Source organism: Mustela nivalis, assembly GCF_964662115.1.
Source record: "Mustela nivalis genome assembly, chromosome: X".
Taxonomy (NCBI): Eukaryota; Metazoa; Chordata; class Mammalia; order Carnivora; family Mustelidae; genus Mustela; species Mustela nivalis.
In genome coordinates, this window is record NC_139040.1 from 37,298,858 (window position 1) to 37,324,577 (window position 25,720).

At 49.0% G+C, this 25,720-nt stretch overlaps 1 protein-coding gene across 7 annotated transcripts in view; it reads right to left on the minus strand.

Annotated features, from left to right (window-relative positions):
• The window catches only part of TMEM164 (transmembrane protein 164), a 158,495-nt gene extending 140,182 nt beyond the window's left edge, over window positions 1-18,313 (minus strand). For 3 of the 7 annotated variants that reach the window (XM_082717340.1, XM_082717338.1, XM_082717342.1), the window contains exons 1-2: window positions 17,756-17,869; window positions 16,761-17,434 (exon numbers count right to left, since the gene is read on the minus strand). In XM_082717340.1, the coding sequence (XP_082573466.1) occupies window positions 16,761-17,150 (390 nt within the window). In that variant the 5' untranslated portion in view covers window positions 17,151-17,434; window positions 17,756-17,869. Of the gene's footprint in view, window positions 1-16,760; window positions 17,435-17,755; window positions 17,897-18,156 lie in introns of those variants that run through there. The other 4 variants (XM_082717343.1, XM_082717341.1, XM_082717339.1 and 1 more) reach the window with 4 other exon arrangements.
• Window positions 18,314-25,720: the final 7,407 nt, after the last annotated feature.

The following is a 25,720-nucleotide window of genomic DNA, read 5'->3' on the forward strand; positions in this document are numbered from 1 at the left end:
CCTCCACTCCTAGCCCCCAACTCAGTGACAGGTCCAGCAGATAACTAACTCCAAGGCCCGCAAGGGCCCCCAGAATTCCACCTTTGTCACTCACCAGACTGTTCTCTGAGCCGTAAGAGAACTCTGTCAACGTGGCCACATTTCTGGCAACCAAAACTTAACTGAAAAGAGGCTTTCTTAACCAACCCTCAATCTCAGAGAAGGCAATTAGCTGGTCAGTCTATGCCCCAATCATTCCGTTTACTGGAGGCTTCACCGGCCTGAGATCTCATCCTTCTTTTTGGAAACTTCTCTACTCCTAGGACTGACCCTTAATTTGTCCCTTCTCAAGTGCCCTACTCCCTGCCCCATACTGATGCTTCTCACTCCCCCCACTCAGTGCCCAGTCTCTCCCTGACACGACTTCCACCTCCACCCCTGCTCCTACACCACTCTCTCCCTCTCCCTCTTTTCCCATCTCTCTCTCCCTTCCCACATCCCCTGGCCTCCCTCTGGTGGGATTTGCTTTTTTTTTTTTTTTTAAAGATTTTATTTATTTATTTGACAGAGAACACAAGTAGGCAGAGAGGCAGGCAGAGAGAGAGAGAGACAGAGAGAGAAGCAGGCTCCTTGCTGAGCAGAGAGCCCGATGCGGGGCTCGATCCCAGGACCCTGGGATCATGACCTGGGCTGAAGGCAGAGGCTTTAACCTGATGAGCCACCCAGGGGCCCCTGGGATTTGCTTTTTTAATTCCCTCTTAATCAGCCTCTGCCTACTCTCAGCCACTTCACTATTCTTTCCCCCCTTCTTCCTCCCCCTTTCAGCTGAACCTCCTGGCAACAAGGTAGCTGCCACCTTCCAGTGGTCAGTCGTCTCTCCCAAACACGTGGCAACAAACATTTTGCCAAATCTTCTCTCGTGACCTGGCTTCCTTCTTCCACTGGACCTCTTCTAGTGAAACAGTTTTCCCAGGCTGCTAGTCATCTCCTTTCTTTCTTTAAAGTCTTTTTTTTTTCTTAACTGCCCAAGAAATTTGTACTTGCATTGAACACACATGACATAGACGTGCATTAAGTAAAAAGTGAGAGTGCTTCCCCTGATCACTCAGCACTAAGCACCACTTGGGATACATTCTAGACTTCTACAATGCACTCACAGCCATGCACACATAAGAAGGGTTTGCTTGTTTTCTTAGGGAGTGGGTTTCTATCACACATACTGCTCTGCAACTAGTTTTTTTTTTTTTTAATCTTTAGGTAATCTATATACCCAACATGGGGCTTGAACTCATGACACCAAGATCAAGAGTCACCTGCCCTACTGACTGAGCCAGCCAGATGACCCTGCAACTTATTTTTGTTTGTTTGTTTTTTAATTTTTAACAATACATCATGCACATCTTTCAAAGTGAATGCAGAGGTCAGCCTCCCTGTGAAAAGCCGCATAGTACTCCCTGGCCCGATGGTCCATTCTGCTACCGGTGGGCTGATTCCCAACATTCTCTATTTACCAACACTGAGGCCATAAATGTCCTTGTATGAGATGCCTCCCACTCAAACATTTCTAGGTGACTATGTAGAAGTGGGTGGGCGGCTGGCCACAGGGCCAGCCTATACTCACCAATTCCAATCGCCCTTTCTCAAGGCCTCCTGGGTCTCTCCCTCTTTATGTCATATGGCACAGAGGACCTGCTCCTGCTGCCTGAACCTCCTTCCACTTCCTGGATGACTCCTTCGCTGAGTCTTCTCTCTGCTCCCCAGCGCAGGCATTCCACGGAATACTTCTCTTCCTTCTCATCCCTAACTGGCATGACCTTCTCGCCTTATCTTTTTATCCCCTCTAGACAGCTTCCTAAATCAACATTTCTCCATCCAACCACAACTCAATTGCTGGCTGGCCATTCCAGCCTCGATGTCTCAAGCCTCAGAAACTGAACAAGTCCCACAATGAACTTGTGACCCTTTTCCTCTAAGCCTCAGTTCCCTCATCTGAAAAACACAGGGATTTTTCCAAACTAGGAGTCTAGTAGGAACTAGATGGTGTGAGGGATGCAGCAATTCATAAAAACATACACTTTGCATTCAGGGAACATACATTTTAAGGAGCGGGGAAGATACATAAACAATTATGTAATACAAGGCAGAATTAAATGCTAAAATAGACAAGAGCGGCTAAATCTGGGGTGGAGGCTTGAAGAGAGCTTCACAAGAGGCAGTGTTTGGGCTGAGCCTTGAATGATGACTAGCGTTTCAACAGGAAGAGGAAAGAGAGTATTTCTGGCTGAGCGTATGGCATGAACAGTGTATAAACTCGGAGAGGCACACAGGGGAAAAGAATGCACTAGAGCATAAGGCGGGCAAGAAAGACCGTAGGAGACCCTGCTTCCTATCATCATAAGGAGTTCAGGCTTTCTCTATAGAGTTAATCTATTTGCCAGCCCTAGTCTGTGTGCCAACTCCAAATGACTGACTGTCACTGCCTAAAATGCTATGCTAAAACGGATTTGGGACCTACGTGGGGACTCACTGGAAAAGCATGCCTATCGATGACTGGCAAAAGCAGCCCAGGGCACCATCAGGTATATGCAAAAGACATAAGGTAACAGGGAGCTATGAAAGGCTTTTGAGCAATGGAGTGCCATGCCCCAGCAGGTGAGTCGCTTGTGTCATTCTGACAGCTGTGTAAAGGATAAACAGAGCAGGAATCAGTCAGGAGGCTACCATAATAAGCCAGATGGCAATGGTGATGGTAACAACCAACCAAATGAATTAGGGCAGAGGAATCAAAGAAGGAAGAGGCAAATGGAAGAGATGATGAAAGACAGAATCAAGATCACTCTGAAACAGTGATGATAGAAGGCAGGAAGAGGGAGGAACGGAAATGTGTCCCGGTTTTAAGGGAGTTACCCGGGGTCACAGGACTAAGGCAGGGCCATCCACTAAGATAGGAGCATTGAGGGAAGAGTATAACTGCTTCTCATTTCAAGTCCTCAAACCACTTGAGGTGCACGACTCTCAAGCACAGTATGCATGACTTGATGGCCTCACATTTTCATCAAATATAAGCCTACCGGATCACCAGAGAAATATTCCTTAAGCATCTGATCCTATACACAAGATGCGAATCAACCTTTGAATGCACGTGCTCTCGAAAGAGAATTCCTCCCACTGAGCGTATCCTATGGTGATAACAGCCATCGCTCATACTTATGAAGTTCTTGGGGTGCACCAGACACCATTCTAAATACTTTACATGTAGGGACTCCTGGGTGGCTCAGTCAGTCAAGCATCTGACTTTGGCTCAGGTCATGATCCCGGGGTCCTGGGACCGAGTCCTGCACCCGGCTCCTTGCTGAGTGGGGAGCCTGCTTCTCCCTCTGCCCCTCCCCTTGCTCATGCTTTCTTCCTCTCTTTTTCTCTCAAATGAATAAATAAAATGTTTAAATAAATACTTTACATGTAGCCATACATTTCATTCTCACAAGAACCTTACAAAGTAGATAGTATTCTCCCCATTTTACAGAGTAAAAAACAGTCTCAGAAATGTCACTGAACCTGCCCATGGCCTTGACACAGCTGGAAAGCAAAGTGCTGGAATTTGAAACCGGCTGGTCTGGCTCCAGAGCCTGCATTCTTAACTACCACGCTCCAGGTGTTCTAAGACTGGAGCACAGAGAGAGGATCCCCCTGACCAGCCAGCACTACTAGGTTCCCTCAGCCAGTTAGTGATGAGTTTTATAACCAAGGCCCAGGGCTGGTTTCGATGACTTCATTGTTTACCTACCTCTCCCATGGAGCTGACAGATTACTCTGACCTTCTTCCCCTTTGCCCTTTGTCACCCCTGCTATGCTAGTCTAGCCAAGGTTTCTGAGTCCTGTTCAAACAACACAAGATTTTTCTTTCTCTACTGGTGGGCAAGAACAGAAGTCCAGGTCCTTTCGTGCTGAATTGGTTAGGGGTGAAAGGGGGCCACATGTGGTGTGAGAGAGATCGTGAACAGGGGAGTCTGGGAGACTTGGCTCTGCTTCCGTGTGGCTGGGTGACTTTGTACAGATGACTTCACTTCTCTGGTTCTCTATTTGCTCGCGCAGAACAATGAGCGAGGAGGTGAACCAGATGGATCCCTGACTTGGCACCACTCTGCCATTTTGGCAAACCCGAGGAAGGATCGCTAGACTATGTTATATGGGATCTTTCGTCAACCAAAGGGAAAATCATTAGAACAGAGGCAAAGGAAGAATTAGGTAAAACAAAACTGACCTTTGTCAAAGGCTGCAAATGAGGTAACTGTGTGGGCAGCATACCTAGCACCTTGACTGGGGAGGAGCCTAGGCTCAAAAATGTTACAAGGGTTATTATTGCTACTAACTTTTGGAGAGTATACAGAGATGACAGAAAATTCTAGTGAGATCTTTCTCCTAAATTTGATTTTTTTTTTTTTTTTTGCCCACTTGACTCTGCTCTGGGATTTATATAGTATTTAAAAGGTCTGGGCAGATGGTGAAGCGGCGGGGGGTGGGGGTTGGCCTACAGGAGCCGAGGCATGGACTATCCTCATGGTGATGGACAGCTGTGACTAGAGAGCGAGACCCTGAGCCCAAGCGGAAGGTAAAGAGAGAATGTAAGTGCAAGGGGCCAGGGTTAATCTTCAGTTCACTGAAAACTGTCCGTGGAAAGAGGGGGTGTGGTGTGGGGAGGTTACAAAAAAAAAAAAAAAAAAAAAAAAAAAAAACAGGTGCGGACCACAGTGTACTCTGTAAACTGTTTTTCTAGGACAGACCCAAAGCGGGGAGTAAGAAACTTGGGAAGATGATCCCAGCCTGGTTTCCACATGTGTCCATCTGAGCAAACACAGCACACACACCCCCGCGCCACCCCCCACCCCACTGTGAAGTAGGACCAAACACCCCGCGGCAGTCAGGAGCCCCAATGTGGGGCTTCACATTCTTCTCCAGGAGTCCACTGCGGCCTTGGCCCAAAGGACACCCCTGACCTCCTGGGTCCGAGCCAGCAACACCCGCCCCCACCCTAACAGAGCCCCACCAGGGGAGGACAGCCTGGGGGCTGGGAAAGGGGCAATCTGTTCTCTTCCCTCACTGGCCAAAAAGCTCTCAAGCAAACACAGAAACATGACCTTGGCTCGGTGCTAAGCTTGCAGGGCTATTCTGAGGAGGACTGAGCTGGAAAATCCAGTGAGGTGCTGCGAAGGTGAAAGCAGCCTCACTCCTTAAGGTGTCCCACTCTTCCTTGTGGGCCAGGGAGCCCAGGAAGGAGGGAGAAATGCCCACTTGAAGCTGATGCCAGGGGAGTTAAGTGGAAAAATGCGGAAGATAATAAGGCACTTAGGCACATGACCCTCAGCAACATTCCTGCAGGGCTCTGAGAATAAAGGGCAGTGACAGGCGCGCGGGCGCACACTCAAGTGCCTGGAACTTAAAAAAGGAAACTCTTTTAACAAATGCAAGTGGACGAGGAGCAAGTAGTGATATGAAGAGGGCCCTTTGTTGCCATCTCCCCTAGGTCTTGGAACGGGTGACCTTCCATTTCTGAAAGCTGCCCCGTCTTCGGGCCACTATTTGTTTTAGAAAAGCCCTCTAAGCCAGCTCCAGCCAGGGAACCAGGATTGTTACAGAAAACATGACCTTAGCCTTCCCAGTTCTCTCAACTCCAAAGCTAAGAAACTGCCTATTTACCCACAATGCTTGGGAATATGCCCGGAGGCCTTCCATCGGGCGGGGGGGGGGGGGGTGAGGGGCGGCTGTCTAAGAGGAGCACACCCCTCACTCTAAGACTGTGAAGGCACATGACCATGGCCTTGGCTCTGGAAGGCCGCACTTAAAGGGGGCTTAACCCCCAGAGCAAAGGCAGCTCTGAGAGAGTTAGCCAGTCTTGAAAATGTGAGAGGTTATCATGATTGTCTACTCTTTTTTCTGTCCATTTGCTAACAGGTAAGACAAGGCACTTGTCTACTTTAAACCCACCTTCATCATTCCAGAAGCTTTGGGAGCAGCGCTCTCTCCTCTGATAATTACCTAACCCCAGTAACAAGTGGCACTTGAAAAAGTTACACTCCCCTCAATCGGAAGGAATTAATATTAAAGAAAAATAAATAAATAAACCCACACACCTGTCTCTGTCCACCCCTCAAACCACTCCTTCCATACTTCTGTCCTGCACTCACTGGTTTCCTAGGCTACCAATCTCAAGAGACTGCCCTACAACGTCAGCTCAGTGACAAAGAGCAGCCCAGAGGTCACTGGAAAGCCAAACTCCTACGAGGGACAGCCATCCTCCAAATTCTTCAGCCAGGACTGGATGATTGCAAGTAACTTTTTTTTTTTAATTTTTAAAAATATTTTATTTATTTATTTGACAGAGAGATGAGAGAGAGCACAAGTACGCAGAGTGGCAGGCAGAGAAAGAGGGAGAAGCAGACTACCCTCCAACCAGAGAGCCCAATGCAGGACTCAATCCCAGGACTCTGGGATCAAGATTCGAGTCCAAGGTAGCCGCTTAACCCACTGAGCCAACCAGGCGCCCCACAAGTAACTTTACAAATTACCCAAGAAGCTGTCCTTAGGCCTCAGGCAGCCAAGCAACCCTGCCACAAGGAGATTACCTGGCCACTAACATCCTGCAATCAGTATTTTTGTCCACGATGTGAAACGAAGATGCCAGGAGAGCTTTTCTTAGATGAGCTTCCCTTACAGCTGCCTAATCCTTCTCGTCTCATCCCAACATCAGGCACCCAAGCTCCCAGGAGCAGCAGCCATAATAATGATGATGGTCCTTGCTGGCATCTTCTTCATCACAGCTGAAACTGACTAAATGTTTAACTATGTGCCAGATACTATCTTAAGTGCTTTAGGAGTGTTTTCTCCTTTTCTCCCACTTCATCTTCCCAACAGCCCGGCGGGGTAGGTAGGTATGGTTATTAGTCCACATTACACATATGGCAACAGAGGCTCGGAGAGGTGAAGTAACTTGCCCAGGGCTAGACAGCTGGTGATAAGATTTGAACCCGGGCCTTTACCACCCTAGACTCTAGGCTCTCACCCAGAACACCACTGCTGCCTTGAAACACATCGAAGATTATAATAGTGCTACTATGAAAAACTGCTGGCATTTACTGCATGCTCACAGCGAGCCACAATGTCCCCTAAATGCTGAATATATTTCGGTAAATCCTCACAACAACCCTAGGGAGATACTACTATTCCCATTTTACCGATGAGAGAAACTGAGGTTCAACACGGTCAAGTAATATGTCTAACATCACGTGGTGAGGCAGCTCAAATGCAAACCTGGGGAATACAGTCCAAAGGTTCGAGCCACTCAGCTGAACTCACACTAGGAAAAGGAGGCATTTCTGCTGCCCTACTTATTCAGGCTCCTTCCAGTGGCCCAGTCAGAATCTGGCAAGTAAAGGCCAATGAGGAAGCCTATCTAGCCCTTCCATGTCAATTCGAATAGGATTCAGCTAGGACAAGAGGAGCAAGACCCTTTCCAGAAGCCTCTCCTCACCCCCATCTTCATCTCCACCCAACTTCTGAAGAAAGCCCCTCAGATCCAGCAGCCTCGGCTACTGCCCTGCCCAGAACATCTAATAAGTGTTTACCCAGGGCTCCCAGAGCCATAGTTAAGGGCCTTACTGAGCAATCTGGCTCTGCGCCTTATTTAATCAGCACCTGAATGAAATGTCTCTTTGCCAGCAACAGCCAGAGCACAGGCAGTCAGAGTCTTTCAGCAAACACAGCTGGTCGATTGGCAAAGGCGATTCAACACACAGGCAAAATACACCCTGAGTTTATACCACCACGGATATGTGATAGAGACAGGGAGACGGAAGGCATCGGGATGGAATTAGAATGGTCTTGTGCTTCCTGCACTCTCCTCCAGGGGATTCTGCCTCTCCCTCTTCTACCCTCCTAAACACCTGCCCACAGGGCAGAGCTCTCCAACTTCCTGGCTCCTGCTGTCCATTCCTGGCCCTGAGAACCTCCAGGCCCAGGACAAAACTCATCCTACCTTCTTCCCTCCAGCATTTCCTCCAACAGCTCCTTAGAAAGGAAGCATGGCCAACTGAGAGATGCCCCAAACCCTCCACTTCAGGATCTCAAGCAGGCAACAGGTCCAGGTCCCCTGACATACTGTGTGCTGATGGATGGGCAAGCCATGCCCTGTTCAGCTGGCAGCCCTTTCCCTGAGAAGCAGCTAAGTAAACAGAGGGGGCTGAGACCCAGGAGAGGAGAAGTCCTCCCCAAGCCTTCAGACTGAACTGCTACATCCAGTTTCTCATAGTAGCACTATTACTTCGATGTGTTTCAAGGCAGCAGTGGTGTTCTGGGTGAGAGCCTAGAGTCTAGGGTGGTAAAGGCCCGGGTTCAAATCTTATCACCAGCTGTCTAGCCCTGGGCAAGTTACTTCTCCTGAGACCCAGGAGAGGAGAAGTCCTCCCCAAGCCTTCAGACTGAACTGCTACATCCAAGCAGGAAGACTTCCCCTGGTGGGTCAGCCAGTAGGGTGGCAAGACAATCTCTGTTCTTGGGGGAGGGGGGTCAAACCTTGGGCAAGGAACATGGGAAAGGCCACCTGCTCGTAAACATTGGGACGTACCCCACCAATTTAAGATCATGTTGGGGTAGTGAGGCCCTTTAGAAAAATCATTTCCCAGGGCACCTGGGTGGCTCACTCGGTGAAGCAACTGCCTTGGGCTCAGGTCATGATCTCCCGGTCCTGGAATCAAGCCCCCCATGGGGCTCCTTCCTCAGCTGGGAGCCTGCTTCCCCTTCTCCTTCTTCCCACCCCCCTCACCCCACTCACACGCTTGTGCTCTCTCCCCCTCTCTCTCTAATAAAAAAATAAAATCTTTAATAAAAAAAAAAATCCTCTCCCCCACTCCCAGTTGGGTCTATGAGCCATTCATGGTTCAGTATGAACCTCTTCAATGGAACTGTTTTCTTCTTCACTCCCCTGTGGACATCACCTCCTCTGATGGAACGGGCATTTCTGGACTGCAGAAGGGATTGTTGTACAACCTGGATTATTCTGGAAGGGGGCAAGCTTGGATGGGCGGGGCTGGAGGAGAGACCTGGAAGCAGGGTAGAAGGAATAGGAAAAGGAAAGGCAGCACGGTAGCATCACATTGCATGAGTTCAGTTCTGCTGTGGATCTTAGTGGGGGATAGCAACCATCCCAGGAGCTGCTAAAAATTATCTTCTGGTCACAGGTGGGATGCCTGCTAGCTCATTTCCTGTATTTAATGCCTGCTCACTCTCATCAATGTTCTTTGTGTCTGTCCTTGACAGGGCTTGGGACAGGACAAGGAACTCAATGCTCCAGCTCACAAGAGCTCCTGCCTGAGCACTGATGAGCAAATGCTGTTGTCTTATCAACGGCACAGAAATGACAGAGCAGTTCTGGAGCTTTATTCGGTTCGCCAAGGGAGAAATAAGATGCGATATACCCTGTGATAATCACGTGGGAATGACTCTGGGTTACAGTCGAGATGCTTTCTTGTGCTTTGCATATATATTGGTTCCTATGCCTGCAACTCCCTTCCCTCCTGCCACACCCAACGAACACCTACCCATTCATTCCCATGTGTTTACTGAGCACCTACTATGAGCCAGGGCCTATTAGAGGCCCTAGAATAGAAAACAAACAAACGAGTCCCTGCTCTTGTACACCTATTTCCTTCATGAGCCAGCTCGAAGGTCACCTCTTCTAGAAGGCCTTCCTTAATTGCAGTAGGTAAAAACAAACAAACAAAACACCCAGACCCTTTGTGCTCTGTTTTGTTCAAATCTGTTACTGTACCTATAATATTGTTACTTAGTTGCTCTCCTTCCTGTCTCATCTAAACTGAACAACAAGAGGGGAAAGAATGTTTCTTATTTATCTTTGAGTCCCCAGCAGCTGGCACAGTGTATCACACACAACAGGCATTTGAAAAATAGTTGCTGAATGGGTGCAAGAATGAATAAATTCCCGTGAGCCTTTAAAACAAGTGTCCTGGAGCGCCTGGGTGGCTCAGTCAATCGGTTAAGCGACTGCCCTGATTTTGGCTCAGATCATGATCTCAGGGTAGTGAGATGGAGCCCTGCGTAGGGCTCCACACTGGGTCTGGAGCCTGCCTGGGATTTAAGGCTTTTTTCTCTGCCCTTCCCTTCCTCTCCCCCTCCTTAAAATCAATCAATCAATCAAACAGGTGTCCTGCAAACTGAGAGTTAGCATGCAACAAATATTTGTCGATATCTCCTCCCCTGGGTTGCCAACCACCTTAGAGACTGCAAGGGAGGGAGGGAATGTAGAAGGACTAGAAGATGATGGTGGCCTGGCTGAAATACTTCAGTGACAGAACTCCCACTCACCAAATAAGCCACTGGAATGCCAAAGCTACCTTAAAATCTACCTCACAATAACTGGGGGCCCTCCACTTCTAACTGCAGCCACATTATTTAACGCCTGCATAATATACACTGAGGCTCTGCCAGGAGGCTAAATGCCCGGTCCATAGGACACCCAGATTCACGCCAGTCAGGAGGAGCTTCCAAACCAACTTGCCACCCAATACTTTAGCTACTAGATAACGTAGCTACTAGATAATGTTTCTCAACATAGGGTCTAAGGCTCACCAGCATCAGAATTACTAGGGAGCTTGTAATAAATGCAGATTCCCTTCCTCATCCTCTACCTACTCAGAGTCAGCGGTGGCGTAGAGAGCCAGGCATCTGCATTATAATGTTTCCAAGGGCACCTTTCACAAAGAAAGCTCCAGAATCACTTCTCTCCCCAGGCACAGTCTCTTCATGTCCACTCTGCCAGTTACTGGCAGAAGAGGAAGCACCTAGGACAAGATATCCTCAATTTAACAAAAGATACATAAGACTGTGAATGCATTAACTCAATGACGGGGAGCCCTTTTACAATGTGTGTACATCAAATCATCACGTTGTATGCTTTAAGTACCTTACAACTTTCTTTGTCAATAATACCTCAATAAAGCTGAAAAAAATGAAAGTATCAAAAAAAAAAAGAGCTGAAAGCCCAAGAGAAGTTGACAAACCTGGCTCTTCCTCTAAATGATACTTCAAAGAGGCAAGATGACAATGAGCTACCCACAGAAAAATCCAGAAAGAGATGGAAAGTGAGTCACTAGCCTAATAACATTTCTTTAATTTATAGGATATTAAGGAAGGAAAGGAGGAAAGTAGACCCATCCAGATGTCTACCAAGGGATTAAGATCAAGATCCAACAGCATAATTTCTTCACTAGGATGAAAGCGAGCAGATACTTTGGGCAGAGAGCAGGCCATAGGTCTCATAACCGGTTCTTTGTGATGGAAATTCAACAGAAAATTTGTGTGAGCCAGAGCCGAAACCACCTCTCTCCTCTGGCTATTTCAAAAACCAGACAGAAGATTCTCCTAATGGGCACAAGAGACACAGGAGCCCTGCCCATCAGACCTCAAGGAAACATAGGACCACCAGTGGGAAACAGCAACAACAACAAAAAAAAGTAAAAAAAGATAGGTCTGTCAGTCAGTCAGTCAGCATTATCCCGGTACACATTAAACAACTAATAATGTACACATACGGTATTGTATTAACCTCTGCAGGGAGTTACAAAGAGTGTTAAAAAAAAAAAAAACCACTACTCCTTTCCATTAAAGAAAAATCTGTTTGCGCTAATGGTGGAGACTGAACAAACATGCAAAAACAAGCCAAACACAAAATTACCTAAAAGTATACAAAGGTATATATCAACCAGCCAAAGAGTCTGAGGAATGTGCGGAGGGTTAACAAAGGGAGACAGAAGGTGTTACCAGAATGACTGGAATAACTGGACTCCGGGCCGGGTCAGCACCCCGTGGGCAGGAGCCAGCAACATACTGGTACTTAAAACAGGTGCCACACTGGGCTGGATCAGCAGGTGCTGGAGATGGACTGATGGGGGCGCAGTGCCCAGTTTCAGAGGCTGTACCTTAGGAGGGTACGCAGGCGTGGGCTGGGAACCGGAAAAAAGCACCAGAAATGCTTAGAGGAATGAATTCCAAAAGCTAACAAAGATGCAAAGGAGTTGAGGTTTGTCAGTTTCTGAGTGTGAGATTAAAAATATATATATACATATACGTATGCATATACATACACACATCTCATCTGCCAGCTCTGATCAGCTCTGCCCAGCTTCTCTGTTTAAGTGACCACAGTCACTCAGAGGCTTAAAATGCTCTCCCCTTCCACACAGCCGGTTTCACCGAGAAGGCGGAGACAGGAAAAGATGAGATCATTTGCTCAGGTTCCCATAGCAAGCCATGAGCCAAACTCGCATCATAAGGGTCAATCCCAGGGCCGTCTGTGGGGTGTTTGATCCACCAATCCACACCACTTCTCCTTAAAATGGATGCCCACAAAAGACCGTAACAACGGAAGGTGGAAAAATTCTCTGCACATTTCCTTGGGGGGAGAAATAAAACAAACTAAAAAAGAATGTCATGCCTCACTGCTGAGGCCCACATAAACATCATCTTCTCGTGTCCCCCTAGACTCGTGACACAGGACAGTCCATCTGATAAGCTGTCATTGTACCCATTTGCCCACCGACGTCAATTCCAAGCAGAAGCTGTTATCCGCACTCCAGACAACAGACGGGAATGAGGAGGTGTGGCTGGTCTCTCAAGTCAAGGAGTCGGGGGTGGTGGGGGTCACAAAATACCCCATTCTCCAATCCATCAGGTCCTTCTCTAGAACAAATCCAAGACGGGGCGAGTGGAACACTCCACTGTTTATTCAGGCCGTTCCAAAAGGTATCACAAAAAGCTCAGCACCATTTTGAATCTGTGCCATTCTTCCACTTTCAGCAAGGAAGGAGGAAGTAGAATAATCAAACAGTGAAGCAAAAGAACGCCAGCCACATTTGGTGGAAATTAGACTTGGAATAGAGTGTAAAAGAAGATAGGACCCCCAGAGCAAAGGCAAATCTAAAAAAAAAAATTTGTATGAAACCATAAAAGATCCCATTAGTGGCATCTTTCTGTTCTGTCCCTAAGACAGAGAGAGACATGATAACTGGACCCAAGGGTGATAAAGGGTCACGAGTCGAAGAACCCCAGCCTTTCCAAGATACAAGCAGTCAAATGTCTAGCGTTTTAACACTCCCGCTGAGAAGTTGTAGACTTTGGGACTTGAGTAGCTCTGAGAATCTTTTTCTGCTGAGGCCTCCATTCCCACGCAGCCCAGTCCTAAAGCCACCTCTGCTACTAACTTGCTGGGGTATTTGGGGCAATTAGCATAATCACGGAGTAAATTCATTCCTTATCACTCCTACCTGCCCAAAATAACACGCAGGAGGGAAGTAGCGATGCCTGAAGAAATATGTACTGGTGATTGGTAACCACCACAGATATTCGCCGAGGGGCCCAACCACGGTGTGTGGGGCCTGGTGCTCCCGGGAACCCTCACACGTCCTGGCTTACGCTGACAGGGGAGATGCTGGCACTCAGACGACACAAAGCACTGTCATCCACAGTCCTGGGGCCTTTGAAAAGCAGATGAGACCAAAACCAAACCGTACAGCAGGAATATCAATCAAGACCAGAACTCGGCCACAAGAATGGCCCTTCCTTCTGCTTCTGAGGCTGGCAGTCACCCAAGAGCAGCACGGCCATGATGAGGGGCTGTTTAAAAAGGCCTTGGGAATAAATACTTTACGGACTGAAAAAATGAGAGATGAGGAGACGAACCAATTTCCCTCCAAGTCTCCCACTTCCTGGCCTAAAGCAGTACCGTCCTTGTTAGAAACGGACATAGACTCTGAGAAACAAGGCCTTTCTACGAAGCCCAAATGGAATCATCCTGTGGCAAGAAACACATCAAAAATGTTTCTGCTAAGCTGTCCCTTTCATTTCAGCCAATGTCTCCCTTGCCTTTTCAGGACCTCTGAACTCCACAGAATGTCCTGCCATCGTGTAGCCTAATTCAGCAAGTTCACTTGCCAAAGCATTTCTCTGTACTCAACATCACCCCTCTGGAATATACACAGCCAAAGGAAACATTTCAACGTCTTTCTTTCCAGGCCCCAGCTAACCTAGCGCAGCCCTGCACAAGATCATGTCAGTGGAAGGGCCTCATAAACACTAAAGTGTCAGGGAAGTGTGAGGTATGATTAACCAGACGAGTTCTCCTTAGTCCTCGCTGCAGTCAAGTCAGAAAACGGTTTCCAACCATCTGCAGTTCATTTGTCTTCAAGGACTCATACCAACTTTCAAAAATCCCAGCTTCCCTGCTTCTCAGGAAGAGCCAGCCATAGGTAGGGTACGGGCTGTGGGACTGACCGAAGGCTGCAGCCCACAGCAGGCCTGAGGAGACTATTTAAATGACTATTTATTCTGCTTTGTGACAGCAGAAAAGAGTAAAGGAGAATAATCGTGTTTGGGATCAAGAATTCCTTAGCCTGACTCTGTTCTCTGCTTCCACCCTAGGCCTTCAGAGTTGAAGCGAAGCACAGGACAAAAGAAAGAGTACAGGTGACAGGAATCAGTCCCTAGAGTGCCACCCCCCCCCACCCAAGTGTCCACTCCTCTGCCAGCCCTACATACCATCATCATCTACACGTGCATCCAAGGGTAGCCTGGTCAGGTTGACTTTACCCGGGAGATACAGGAAACAAAGATGAACAAGGCCCCCTGACCTCAGCAAAGAAGAAACAAGTTTCCTTTTCCCACACACGGAAGCCAGCAGCATCTCCAGAGAACCTCTCTGTTGCTTCCCTGGCCACTGCTTAAGGAGAAAAGAATCAGAGAACGCTGACTGCCCTGACCTGGGAATGCAGCTCTGTCTCATTGTGCAGATGGGCAAACTGAGGCCCAGCAAGCGGACTTTTCCTCAAAGTTGCACAACTAATTAACGCCAGCACCAAGTCTCCAGAGGCTTGTAAAAGCTTCTAAAAACCTTTCCACTGAAAAGCCTGGTGCTGCCAGGTTTGATGTCATCCCACCAGCAGCAGCCCCAGTCAGGCTGAATTTAGTCCTTTGTTGACCTTCTAGATATGCGGCTGCCAGAGGGCTCAAGACCCCTTTGTAGAAGAGGCACCCTCTGACCCTCACCACCTGCCATCCAAAAAAAGCACTCCTGTCCCAAGAGCCTCACGTAGCAGCGGCTGAGATGTGTTGTTTCCTCTCATTAACAAAAAGCCCATTCATACAAAAGAAAGAAAGAGGACTGGCTCAAATTTACCCAGAAAATCTAGCTGGGAGAGCCATGGGCTTCCTGTGAATGGCATCACATCCCAAGAAACCCTCTCTTAAAAAAAAAAAAAAGAAATGCAAAAAAAAAAAATGCTTCCCTCCAGCCCTGCTCGGTGATGACAGCCACCCCACCAATAACAGCCTCTTTATTCCACAGCTATCCGCACCTCCCTGCCACATCTGCAAAGACCAAAAGGGCTGCTAGGCCACTGAGTACATTTTACAGATTAGGAAACTGAGGCCAGGAACCTGCAATCAAGAGTACCTGGAACACAGACCCAGCAAGCATCGGAGCCACAAGTAGGCCGCGCCATGCTGATCAGCCTCAGCCTCAGGCGCCCCGCCCCCCACAGCCCTTTCATTCTACTGACAGCCTGCAACCCCAAAGAGGGTGGGTTAGCTTTCCAACTCTGATGCTAATTCATCTTTTGGCTGCAGGTGAGTGACCTCTGGTCCCTGGGCCCCACCAGGCCTGTAAAACCAACATAATAATCTCAACCTCGTGTCCCACACAGGGTTGTCACAAGTCTCCCGAGAATAAACTTCTACAAATATAAAAAGCAATAAAGACGCTAATGACAGGTTTCCAAACCGTCCCTGAATAAAACACACCAGGTTTCTCACAGCCTGAAATCTAAAAAAGATTTTTTTTCCTTTCCTCCTCTTCCTTCTCCTCCATGATTTTATAGTTTTAGAACATCTCTCCACACAGGCTGAGTACAGAAAGACAGTCTCACTCTTGGTGCTCACCCAGATTATTTTTATGTATCTGGCAACTTTCCTTTTCAATCCCATTTGTTTCTCTTAGTACCGCTAATGGGAGGTAAAGAAAACAGCTCTCTGAACACCCCGGACCATGACCACAGGAAATAGAGTACGAGCAAAATGATGGAGAGGTCTGCAAAAAATAAACACCCTCTCACCATGGATAGAGGCCACCAACCCGAAGTTCAGAAGTCAGCCTGTTTCAGAGCGCACTTAGTAGGGGCTCAGAGTTCAAAGGCAGACCTTGCCCTAAGAGCTAAAACCTCCAAATGAAAGAGTCATTAAGGGAAACCCATTAAAGTATTTTCCCCAAAGTACCACAGTGGAGACAAGAAACCCTACATGACTACCTTCAGGAAAGAATGTCATCAGGCCTCTGGGAAATTAACTGCAGCAGAGGAGATGGGGGCAGGCTGTGGTCCCCAGATGTGACCCAGAAAGGGCACCTGGCTGGGGCTGCACTTCCAGATTGTGAAAGGCCAGGGCAGGGCTGGGCTGGGGTGGGGGGTTGACAGACTACCAGCATGCCAGTGGGTTCCTAGGGCTCTATCACTATGTTCCTCACCTCCACTGCAGGGCTGACACATTGTGCAAAGGTTAGAGGAAGCCAAATCTGGAATCCACACAAAACCAGCCACTCTTGGAAAACATTTTTAAGGGTCCCACTTCCCGCAGGATGAAGTGCCCTACACTTCCGAGTGTCCTGAGCACACAAAATGACTCTTATCGCTATGGCTGCCGGGGGGGGAAAAAGTCAACAGACTCACATGCATCATGGTGACCAGGTGACAAGGGTTGAGCAGGTAGATGACGGTCTTGGTGGCGAACTTAAAGCCCACCTCCACCCCGAAGGTCAGGCACAGGGCTACTAAGAGCAGATTCTTGCTCAGGCTCTCCTTGCCTTCCTCTGGCCGCTGGGTCACCTTATCTGGCTGGCTGCCACGGCCACCCCTACCGTCCTCCTTCGTCTGCCTCAGGATGTGCCGCAGGGCCACCAGGATCTCCAACAGGGCCAGGGTCAGGACCACCACACTTTCCAGCAGCCGCTGCTGCCAAGAGAGGAAGGCAGCACAGTCGGGGCCCCCATTGCCTGCAAAGCTGGGGTCCACGCCCCCATAGAGCCAGTCCAGGAGACTTTGGTAGCTATACCGGGACATGATGCCAAGTGGTTCCCCTCGACCACCGTGCCGGAAGCGAGAGCGAGATGGAACACAAGCCCCAAGGGTTGCCCGGGTGCTGGGACATGTAAGGAGGGCACACCCCCGCACCCGCGCCGCCCCCCTCTGGACACCGGGGCACCTAGGGCAGGGAGGAGGGAAGCTACACGCGGGGCCCGGGGTCAAGTGCTGGCTCTAACTTGTCCCCACGGCTGCCTGGGGAGCCCCCCGCGCTTCTCCAGTGGCCACCAACGAGGCAGGGTTGAAAGGAGCCGTTGGCCAATCTAAAAGGAAGGAGAGGAAAAAAAAAAAAAAGGTCTCAAAGAGGCAATTGCATCGGGAATTACGAAGCGGGGCGGGGTAACTAGCGAGGGCAGAAAAGGGGAACGGGGCAGTGGCGAAGCAAGCGGGGGTCAGGGGAAGCCGGAGGCCGGAAGGGTCAGGGCGAGGGCCGAGGGGAGCCGGCAGCGCCGCGGGAGCCAACCGGGGAGCAGCGCGGGTGAGAGCGAGGGGACACGCGGAGGCCAGGAGAGGAGCTAGCGGAGCCAGTCAGGCGGGGAGGGCGACGGGGATGGCAGGGACGCCGGACTCCTCGTCTCACGCACTCGCCACAGGGGGATCGCTTACTCCTGCAACCGCGTGGCCGTCTCTGCCCCCAGCTAGCAACTTCGCCGCCGAGGGGGCCCCTCCGGCCAATTTAGCGCCGTCCCGGGCCGGCCTCCCGCCCCCGGGTCCACCCCCGAGCCCCCAGCTCCACCCCCAGCCCCAGACGCCCGCCCTCGGGCAGCACCTCCCCCCCACCGCCCTCGGCCCGCCCGGGACCTGCCCCCCTGGCGCAAGCGGCGGCGGGAGGAAGCCGCGGGGAGTGGAGGGGGAGGGGGGAGGCCGGGCCAGCCGGGGGGCTGGGCTTCGGCCGGCCCCCTCCCTCTGCCCCGGCGCCGCATCTGCCCGCGCCTCTCGCCCGGCCCCGGGAACCGGCCGCCGCGCCCCTCGGGGCTCCACTCACCCGCAGCTCGGCCCGCGGCCCCGGCTCAGCGGCCGCTCGGCTCCCCGCGCTCCCCGCGCCCGGGCGCTCGGCTCCCCCGGCGGCCGCAGTTGCCGCCGCCGCCGCCGCCACCGCGCGCGGCTCCTCCTCCCGGTCTTCCTCCCCCTGCCGCGGCCGCGCTTGCTTCCTCCTTCTTCCCCTCCCTCTCTCCTCCCCACTCCTCCTCCTCCTCCCAACCCCCCCCCCCGAGTCCCGCGCAGCCTCGCGCCCCCCCCCACAACGCCCTCGGGCTGCGAATGCCCCGCCTCGCCGCCTCCCCGCCGCGACCTCCCGCGCTCCCCCCGCCCCACCGCTCCCACCGTTCACACCTCCCACCCTCCCTCCACGCCGTCCCTCCGCCCGGCCGCCTTCCTCCTCCCTCCTCAGGCCTCAGTCCCCGCCTCCTTCCCCTCCTCCCGGGCCTGCCTCGCGTTCCGCGCTCCTCCAGCCTGCACGCGTGCACCTCCACCTTCCTTCACCGCCGTCTACACAGTTCGCCCCTTCCGTGAAGCCTTTTGGCCGACTCCAACTCCCGTGTCCCGGTTCCCCCCGGCGCGTCTTCGTCCGCCGAGCACATAGTAGGCGCTCAGCAGGCCCTTTCCAGGCTCTTGGGGGATGAATAAGCCTGTCTAGCGCCGAGCGGCAGTGCCGACTTGGCTTCGCGGGGTGTTTGCTGGGTATGACCTTCTCCTTGGCGCGTCTCCTCCTTTCCGTCCTGAAACTAGACTCCTGCGGGACCATGATGTCCCCTTCCCTTCCCTTTTTTAGCCACAGTCCCACTCCCCACTTCAGAGCCTGAAGATGAAGGCCCCTTTGCCCTCTTCTCTGGGCTCTTCCACCTCCTAGGGTCTGCGCCAGCATTTTTCTCTCTTTACCTTAGGCCACAGCCACTGCCTCTCCGGGCCCTCCTGCTCCCTTTTGCTCCTGCCATGCCCTCCGTGGTAGACTTGCTGCCTCAAAAGAAGCTCCCCTGACCTTTTTCCCTCCCCTGTCCCTGCAAGGCAGCTGCTGCTTCCCACCCCGCATGGGGCTGAGTGTCCTGACCCTGAAGGCCAGCCAGGACCGTGTGGGTATTGGACAGACTCAGGAATGGGATAAGATCCTCTGACTGGAACAGCGTCCCCCTCTGCCTTGCTTTCTATCCTCAGACTTTGCTTTTCTTGGGACAAGGAAGCAGGACAGGGACCTCATCACCTACCTCATGTTGGCTTAATATTGAAGACTCACAGTGAGTTAGGAAAATATCCAGAAAAACAGTTAGGCACTTTGCCTAGGAAACACTTTCGGGTGTTGGCTGCAAGCCAGACTCAAAACATAAAACACAATCTAATGTATTATCAGGCCATTGTCCTTCCATCCTTTCCAAGTCTGGTTTTCCTGACAAAAAGAGCTTCAGAGCAGGATAGCTTACCTAATTCCAAGCTTTGTATGGTTTCCACCACAGGCCTGAGGCTCTTCAGTGCTAATTAATAAAGAACAGCAACAAACAGGAATTAATTCTAGGGCCACTCCATTCTCCTTAGGTGCTTTGTTAAATCCTCTGCAACATAACCAAGGACCATTAAGGATCAGGTTGTGGGGCTCCTGGCAGAAACCTCAAGTTCCGTTTTCCAAGGAAGTGAGAATGAGGTTATAAAATTCAGTAAATGGCTTCATTAATTGCTCCAGTTTTCATGCTGAACCTCGGTTGGCAATGTGGCCTAGAGGGGCCCTCTGTTTGCAAAATGACCCTCTTTCATGACTGTAGCCCGGCCAACTTCCACACTTGAGTCCCGAATTCCTCTTTTTCACAGGTAGGAGAGTCCAGTGGTTTTAGGCCCCGGGCTGTAATTGCCTATACTGGCCCCGTCACCCTAGGCCACTTAGGGAACCACTTTGTGCCTCAATTTCCATTCACCGAAGGGCTATCGGTTATCCTCCAATTCCTAGGGTGATGCACTTGTAAATGAGTTGAATTTTGTAGAACCCTCTGTAGTATCCTCTGCAGAGAAAGTGAATGAATGCTACCCATCATCTTCACCCAGTTCTGCATTCACGTGCACTGGTCCACATGGGGGCCTATACCCTCGAGTTTAGTGCCCTCCCCCACATCTACATAAACAGTCCTACCCAACCTTCAGATCCCCTGTGACACTGCTGGCTCCCCAGCCCCCGGCCCAGCTCCCAGAGCTTTCTCCCTCCTTTGAACTTCTATACCAGTTACTGCCTGCACTACTCATTTTATCCTGAATCACAGACTGCCTCCCATTGTTCTCGCATTGTTCGTCCCGTCTCCCACACTCAGATCTCTGACAGCAGGGGATGGGTCTTAATCTTTTCTAGTCCCCTCCCCTCACCGCACCTAGCAGAGTGGCAACTACGGGAGGTGCTGAGACAGATGCTAGGAGATTGTCGCCCCCTGGGTAAAAGGGACGCAATAAATGAACCGAAATGGTGGGTCAAATTTTAGAAACCTGAAAAGACTCAGACAAATGTCCGGATCGTTTCCTTGCTGGGACTCAGGCCAGGAGCTTCTTGTCTCCAATGATAAGAGCAAACGAACTTTGCTTTTTAAGTGGAGATTTGCAGGACACGGTGAAAAGACAACCTGGAATCCAGCTCCCTTCAGGGAGACCATGGGGGAAAATCAGCTCTCTCCGCTTCAGGGTACTCGGGTAAAATGAGGAGGTCGAACTAGAATGGTTTCTAAGACATCTGCCAGCTCTGATAGTCTATGATTCTCAGAACTCAGCCTTCTAGCCTTTTCATCCAAATCCAGTTTGAATCTAAAGTAGAAAGCAGATCCACCCGGCCCCAGCCTCAGCCTGCTGGTACAATACCCTAAATTCTTTTGTCCAAAGGACCTTCCCAGGTATGAGCTCAGCTGACCTCCCGTGGCAGAAATTATAATATCCTGTGTACCGTGGACAGATGGAGGCTCAGAAAGGTGAAGTGAGTTGCCCAAGATCACACAAATTAGTAACAGAACGAGGACTAGACCAGAGTCTAGTCTTTCTAGAGAAAGCTCTTTCTCTTTGACTTGGCCATCTGACCTTTTCTTCCCCTGCCCTTTCTATTCTTCCAGTCCACTCCTGTCCCTCTACCCACAGTCTAACCTGAAAGTCAAACGCATGCATGACCACCCACCAGCAAAAAACAATGCACAATCCTGATATTATATGAAGTATTATCAGTAAAAATAAAATGCATGTGTACGGGGGAAAATGAAGAGAGAAGCCATTGTCTTCACTATCTGCTTACAGCTTCTCCCCCCTGCCAACTCATCCAACACCAGCATTCATTCCATCCATATTTACTGAATCCCTGTTCTGTGCATAGGGATATGCTAGACGTGTGGGCAATTTCTGCCTTCAAGGAGCTTAAAATCCAGCCCAGAGGACGTGACTCCGAAACAGGGAAGGTTAGATAGCAGTTCTTGTGGGAGGTATAAATAAATACAAGGAAAGCAAACAGAAATCACCACCACAAGAGCTAATCTCACACAGTACCGAGTGAGGTGCCCAGACAAGGGAGGGCAAGAAGAATTCAGGGGTAGTTCGACACCAGGCAAAACTCATCTATGGGGAGAAATGTCCGGAGGGTGGTAAAGGGAAGCAGAAATTGTCACCCCACCTCTTTGGCATAAAGTGTAGTTTAGGCTGATTATATTTTAAAAACAGCAGACACCAGAAAAGCTCTGAAAACTGAGAAGTTACCCTTTTGTAAGAGACGTTTACAAGGGAAATATCTATTTGTCCTGGGTCCTTGAACTTCTGCCTTGACTTGCTGTCCTCCTAGTTGGCAGAAAGGTACAAATCCCAACCTCTCTCTGTTTCACAAGAATATGACTGAGACAAAGAAGATTACACAGATGAGGCTCTTTGTAATCTTGCTGATATAGAATCCAAAAGATTATCATCCTTATATCTTAAGTAGTGGAAAAGTCATGCTTTCACAAGGGAAGCCACTTAGAAGGACATGTGTCACATCCCAACTAAGAAAAGAAAAACTTCAGTGACAGGACACATACACATATCCCAAAAAATGGTCTTTGGTTTGGGATAAACTAATTTTGAACAGAAACTGACATTATTAACGCTTTTATTTATAATCTGGAAATCCTGAGCCAAGTTGAAGAAAAAGTGCAAGACGAAAATTTGGTCAAGCTTCCAAATGTAAACCTGCCCTTAATTATGTTCATTAACCCATCAGTGGAAAAATGTTTTCTTGGCTTGTGGTTCCCAAAGCTACCACTTACTCTGTCATCATAAATTCAGTTTGGCATTATTTGGCTATTTAAGTCATGAAGCAGTCAGGTGGTTGTCTTTTGTCCAGGGGTTCCAAAAAAAGGTCTGTAGTTAAATGTCCCAGGCTCAGGCAGAGCCAAAAATTTGCTGTGCCATACTGGGCAAAGGAGGACCCTCTTCAGAACCTGGGCGGCTTCCTCCGCCCTTGACACAACCCGGTATTATGTTGAAAGCACAGGAGACTGGCAGTCAGGACACCTGGGTTGGATTTGACTAGCTTGGGCCAATCGCTCCCTTTCTTGGGTATCAGCTCTGTCTTTTGGAATCCAAAAGGACTTCAGTCACTGCCTCTAAATTCCCTTCTGGCATCAATATTCCCTGAAAATAATGGGGGAGTGTTAATGTGGGAGAACTGATGTTACACAGTCGGGCAGCAGTCTGGAATCCTGGATACCCCTTTTCTTGTCTATACCATGATGCGGTAATGAAGGAATTGCTTCATTGAATAGAGGCATATAGCCATTCATTGAAGGCTAAGTTAGTCACAGATGCGTGGAAATGGCAGACCCAGCACCTTCCTGAGGGAGGCTCATTTCTCCTGGCTGTATTTCCTCATATCCTTCGTTACTGTTTTTTTTTTTTTAATAAATACGTATTAAGGGACACTATGTGCCAGGTAAAATGTGCAAACAGGTATTTTATAGCTGAGATTTCACAGAAATCATCTTTCGAGCATTAGAATCATAAAAGCACATTCCTTTTTTGGACAAAAGTTGAGTATTGCAGGAAATATTTTAAGACCCAGTGCCAAAATTAACATGAAAGTATCAACATTGTTTTATGTATCAATATTGGAGTAACAAAGTAAATGAACGAACTGGCCCTGAAATCAGATACACATGGATTCAATTCCTTGGCAACAATGAGCTTTTGCAACCCCAGGCAAGTGACTTAACCTCTCAGAGCCTTTTTTTTTCCTATGTGGTATATGTTATTTGCAGTATTTACCTTGCAGGGTGGTGGTGAGGATCAATGTGGTAATATATATGGAAAGTAGCTAGCACCCTGTCTGGCAAGTAAGGGACTCCATAACTGTTTGCTTTAGGGATTTTCCCCCTTTTCAATTCCAAAAAAATTCATGCTTTAATCCCAAGGTAAAAATCAAATCTACCCCGAGTAGGTCAAGTGGACCAATTTTCTGTTGAATGCCCTTTCGCAGCTGTAGCCTCAGGTGGAACTGACATCCTGTCCCGGCACAACATAGCCGTGCTGTTATTAGGAACCGCACACTTTCCTACAGGGGAAGAAGAAAGAAAAGGAAAGAAAACCAAGCATCTGGTACATGTGTGATTGATTTTGAGATGTGGGCAAGCTGGCGGTTTGTAGTTGCTCTTTTCCTGAATTGCAACGCTGTCGGAAATCAATATGCTGAAAGCAGTTTTGGAAAGCTTGCCTGGGAACCCCTGGAGGATTGAGAGCTGTAACCGCATCCTTTCTAGCTCTAGACAAGTCCCTTACCCTAACCTGGTTCTTCTCCCTTTGTAAGATAAGCAGTCAGGGCACTATCTCCTCCCTGTTACAGTGAAGATAAAGCCATTGGGCTGCTCAAGGGGAGCCCAAGAGCTTTTACCTTCATTGTTCCAGCGGTGGAGCCGGACTGAAGAAAAGAGATAGACTTCATTTGATGATATTATGAAGGAGTATTGATAATAACAAACCCCCTCCTCCCCTCCCTGCATGGAGCCTGTTAGAGAGTATCCAGGGCCAGGTGAATTTGCATCTCTTCTGAGAATTCGTGAGGGGAAGCGCGGCAGTAGCAATCAGCTTCCAAATTTACACTTAGTGTCTCAATCCACACCTGAGAATAACAACATTATTAAGGATAATGAAAAAACAGTAACAACTGTCATTTATTGAGTAGTTAGGTGCTAAATTATCTCAGCCCTGGGGGCCAGGGAAACCAAGGCTTAAGGGGAGAGAGAGAGAGAGAGAGAATACGTAATTAGCTTAAGGTGCCAGTGAAGAGTCTGACCCCCTCGCCACCCTGCCTCCTGCCCAAAGAGTCTCACATGACCTGTGGCTTGTTTTTGCAAAAGAACTGACTGGGTGTGGAGGACTAATTTGTGAAGAGGAGTACATTCTCTACTGTTTGGACCTGGGGAGTTGAGAGGCAAATGAGCCACACAGAGTTTGCACCCAGGATCTCAGCCTCATGATCACAAGATTTTAATTATCTGTGCATTTGGTGATACGTTCTACCTTTCAAAATGGGTATGCTTTTTTATTTGCTGCTTCAAATCAGGAAATGATTTGCTCTTTCAAGGATTCATTTGGCATAGCTGGCATCTGTTTTCAAAACCCTTGGGGACTGAATATCTTCAGAGCAGTTCCCTCTTGGATGGGGTTCTCCGGATATGGATGGATTTGTTTCTAAGGAAACAGAGGCAGAAAGACCAGAGGAAATGAGACACAGGAGTCCCCATTTTGCCGATGGATTGGACATGCCAGAGCATGCTAACCACACATATACACCAAGAGTTCAAAAAATGAGCATTCTATCCTCAGCTTCTTAGTTTATCTGCATGCATTCCCCCTGTTGGCGTGACCCATTGTGGCAAAGCCTTGACTTCAGGGCCACTTCCTGCTGTTTTCTTCCATCTATTCTCTTCATCAGCCCTCCATTTGTTCTTTCGGACCCATGGAGATCATGATGTACTGTTAGTCCCCCACACAATTACAGATTCCTTTCCTTTCCATATCTGATGGTTCCTTTACTCTGGACGATTTGCAGGAACTCCATGTAGGGAAAGGTACAATTTATTATCACAGCAGGTGACTAATAAGATGCGGTGACAGAATAAGACTCAGAATCTTTCTGTTTTTCTGCTTCAGAATGGGTCATCTCTGATGTGACATTTCCTATGTTTTCAGAGGTCGTGGAGATCATTTATGAACTTCATCATGCAGGTGAAGAGTGACAGGTGACTGGACTTTAAAAAGTAAATATAGCACAGCATCATGCCTGTAATTAACAATGCTGTATTACATACTTAAACATTTGCTAGAGGGTCGATCTCATATGAAGGTTTTTTTCACATACAAAAAAATAAATCATGAAGAGGGTAACAGGAAATTGCACATGAACCTACAATTATCTTCAAGTAAGGAGTTTAATTTTTTTAAAAAAGCAAATGGAAAATTCTTACCTACAGGATTTGGTCCTGAGTTTCTAAAGGAGATAGATGAATGGATGAGTGGGTCCAAAAAGTTCTCTTTCCCTCACAGATCAGAGGAACTCCAATTCTGAGTGCAGAATCCAT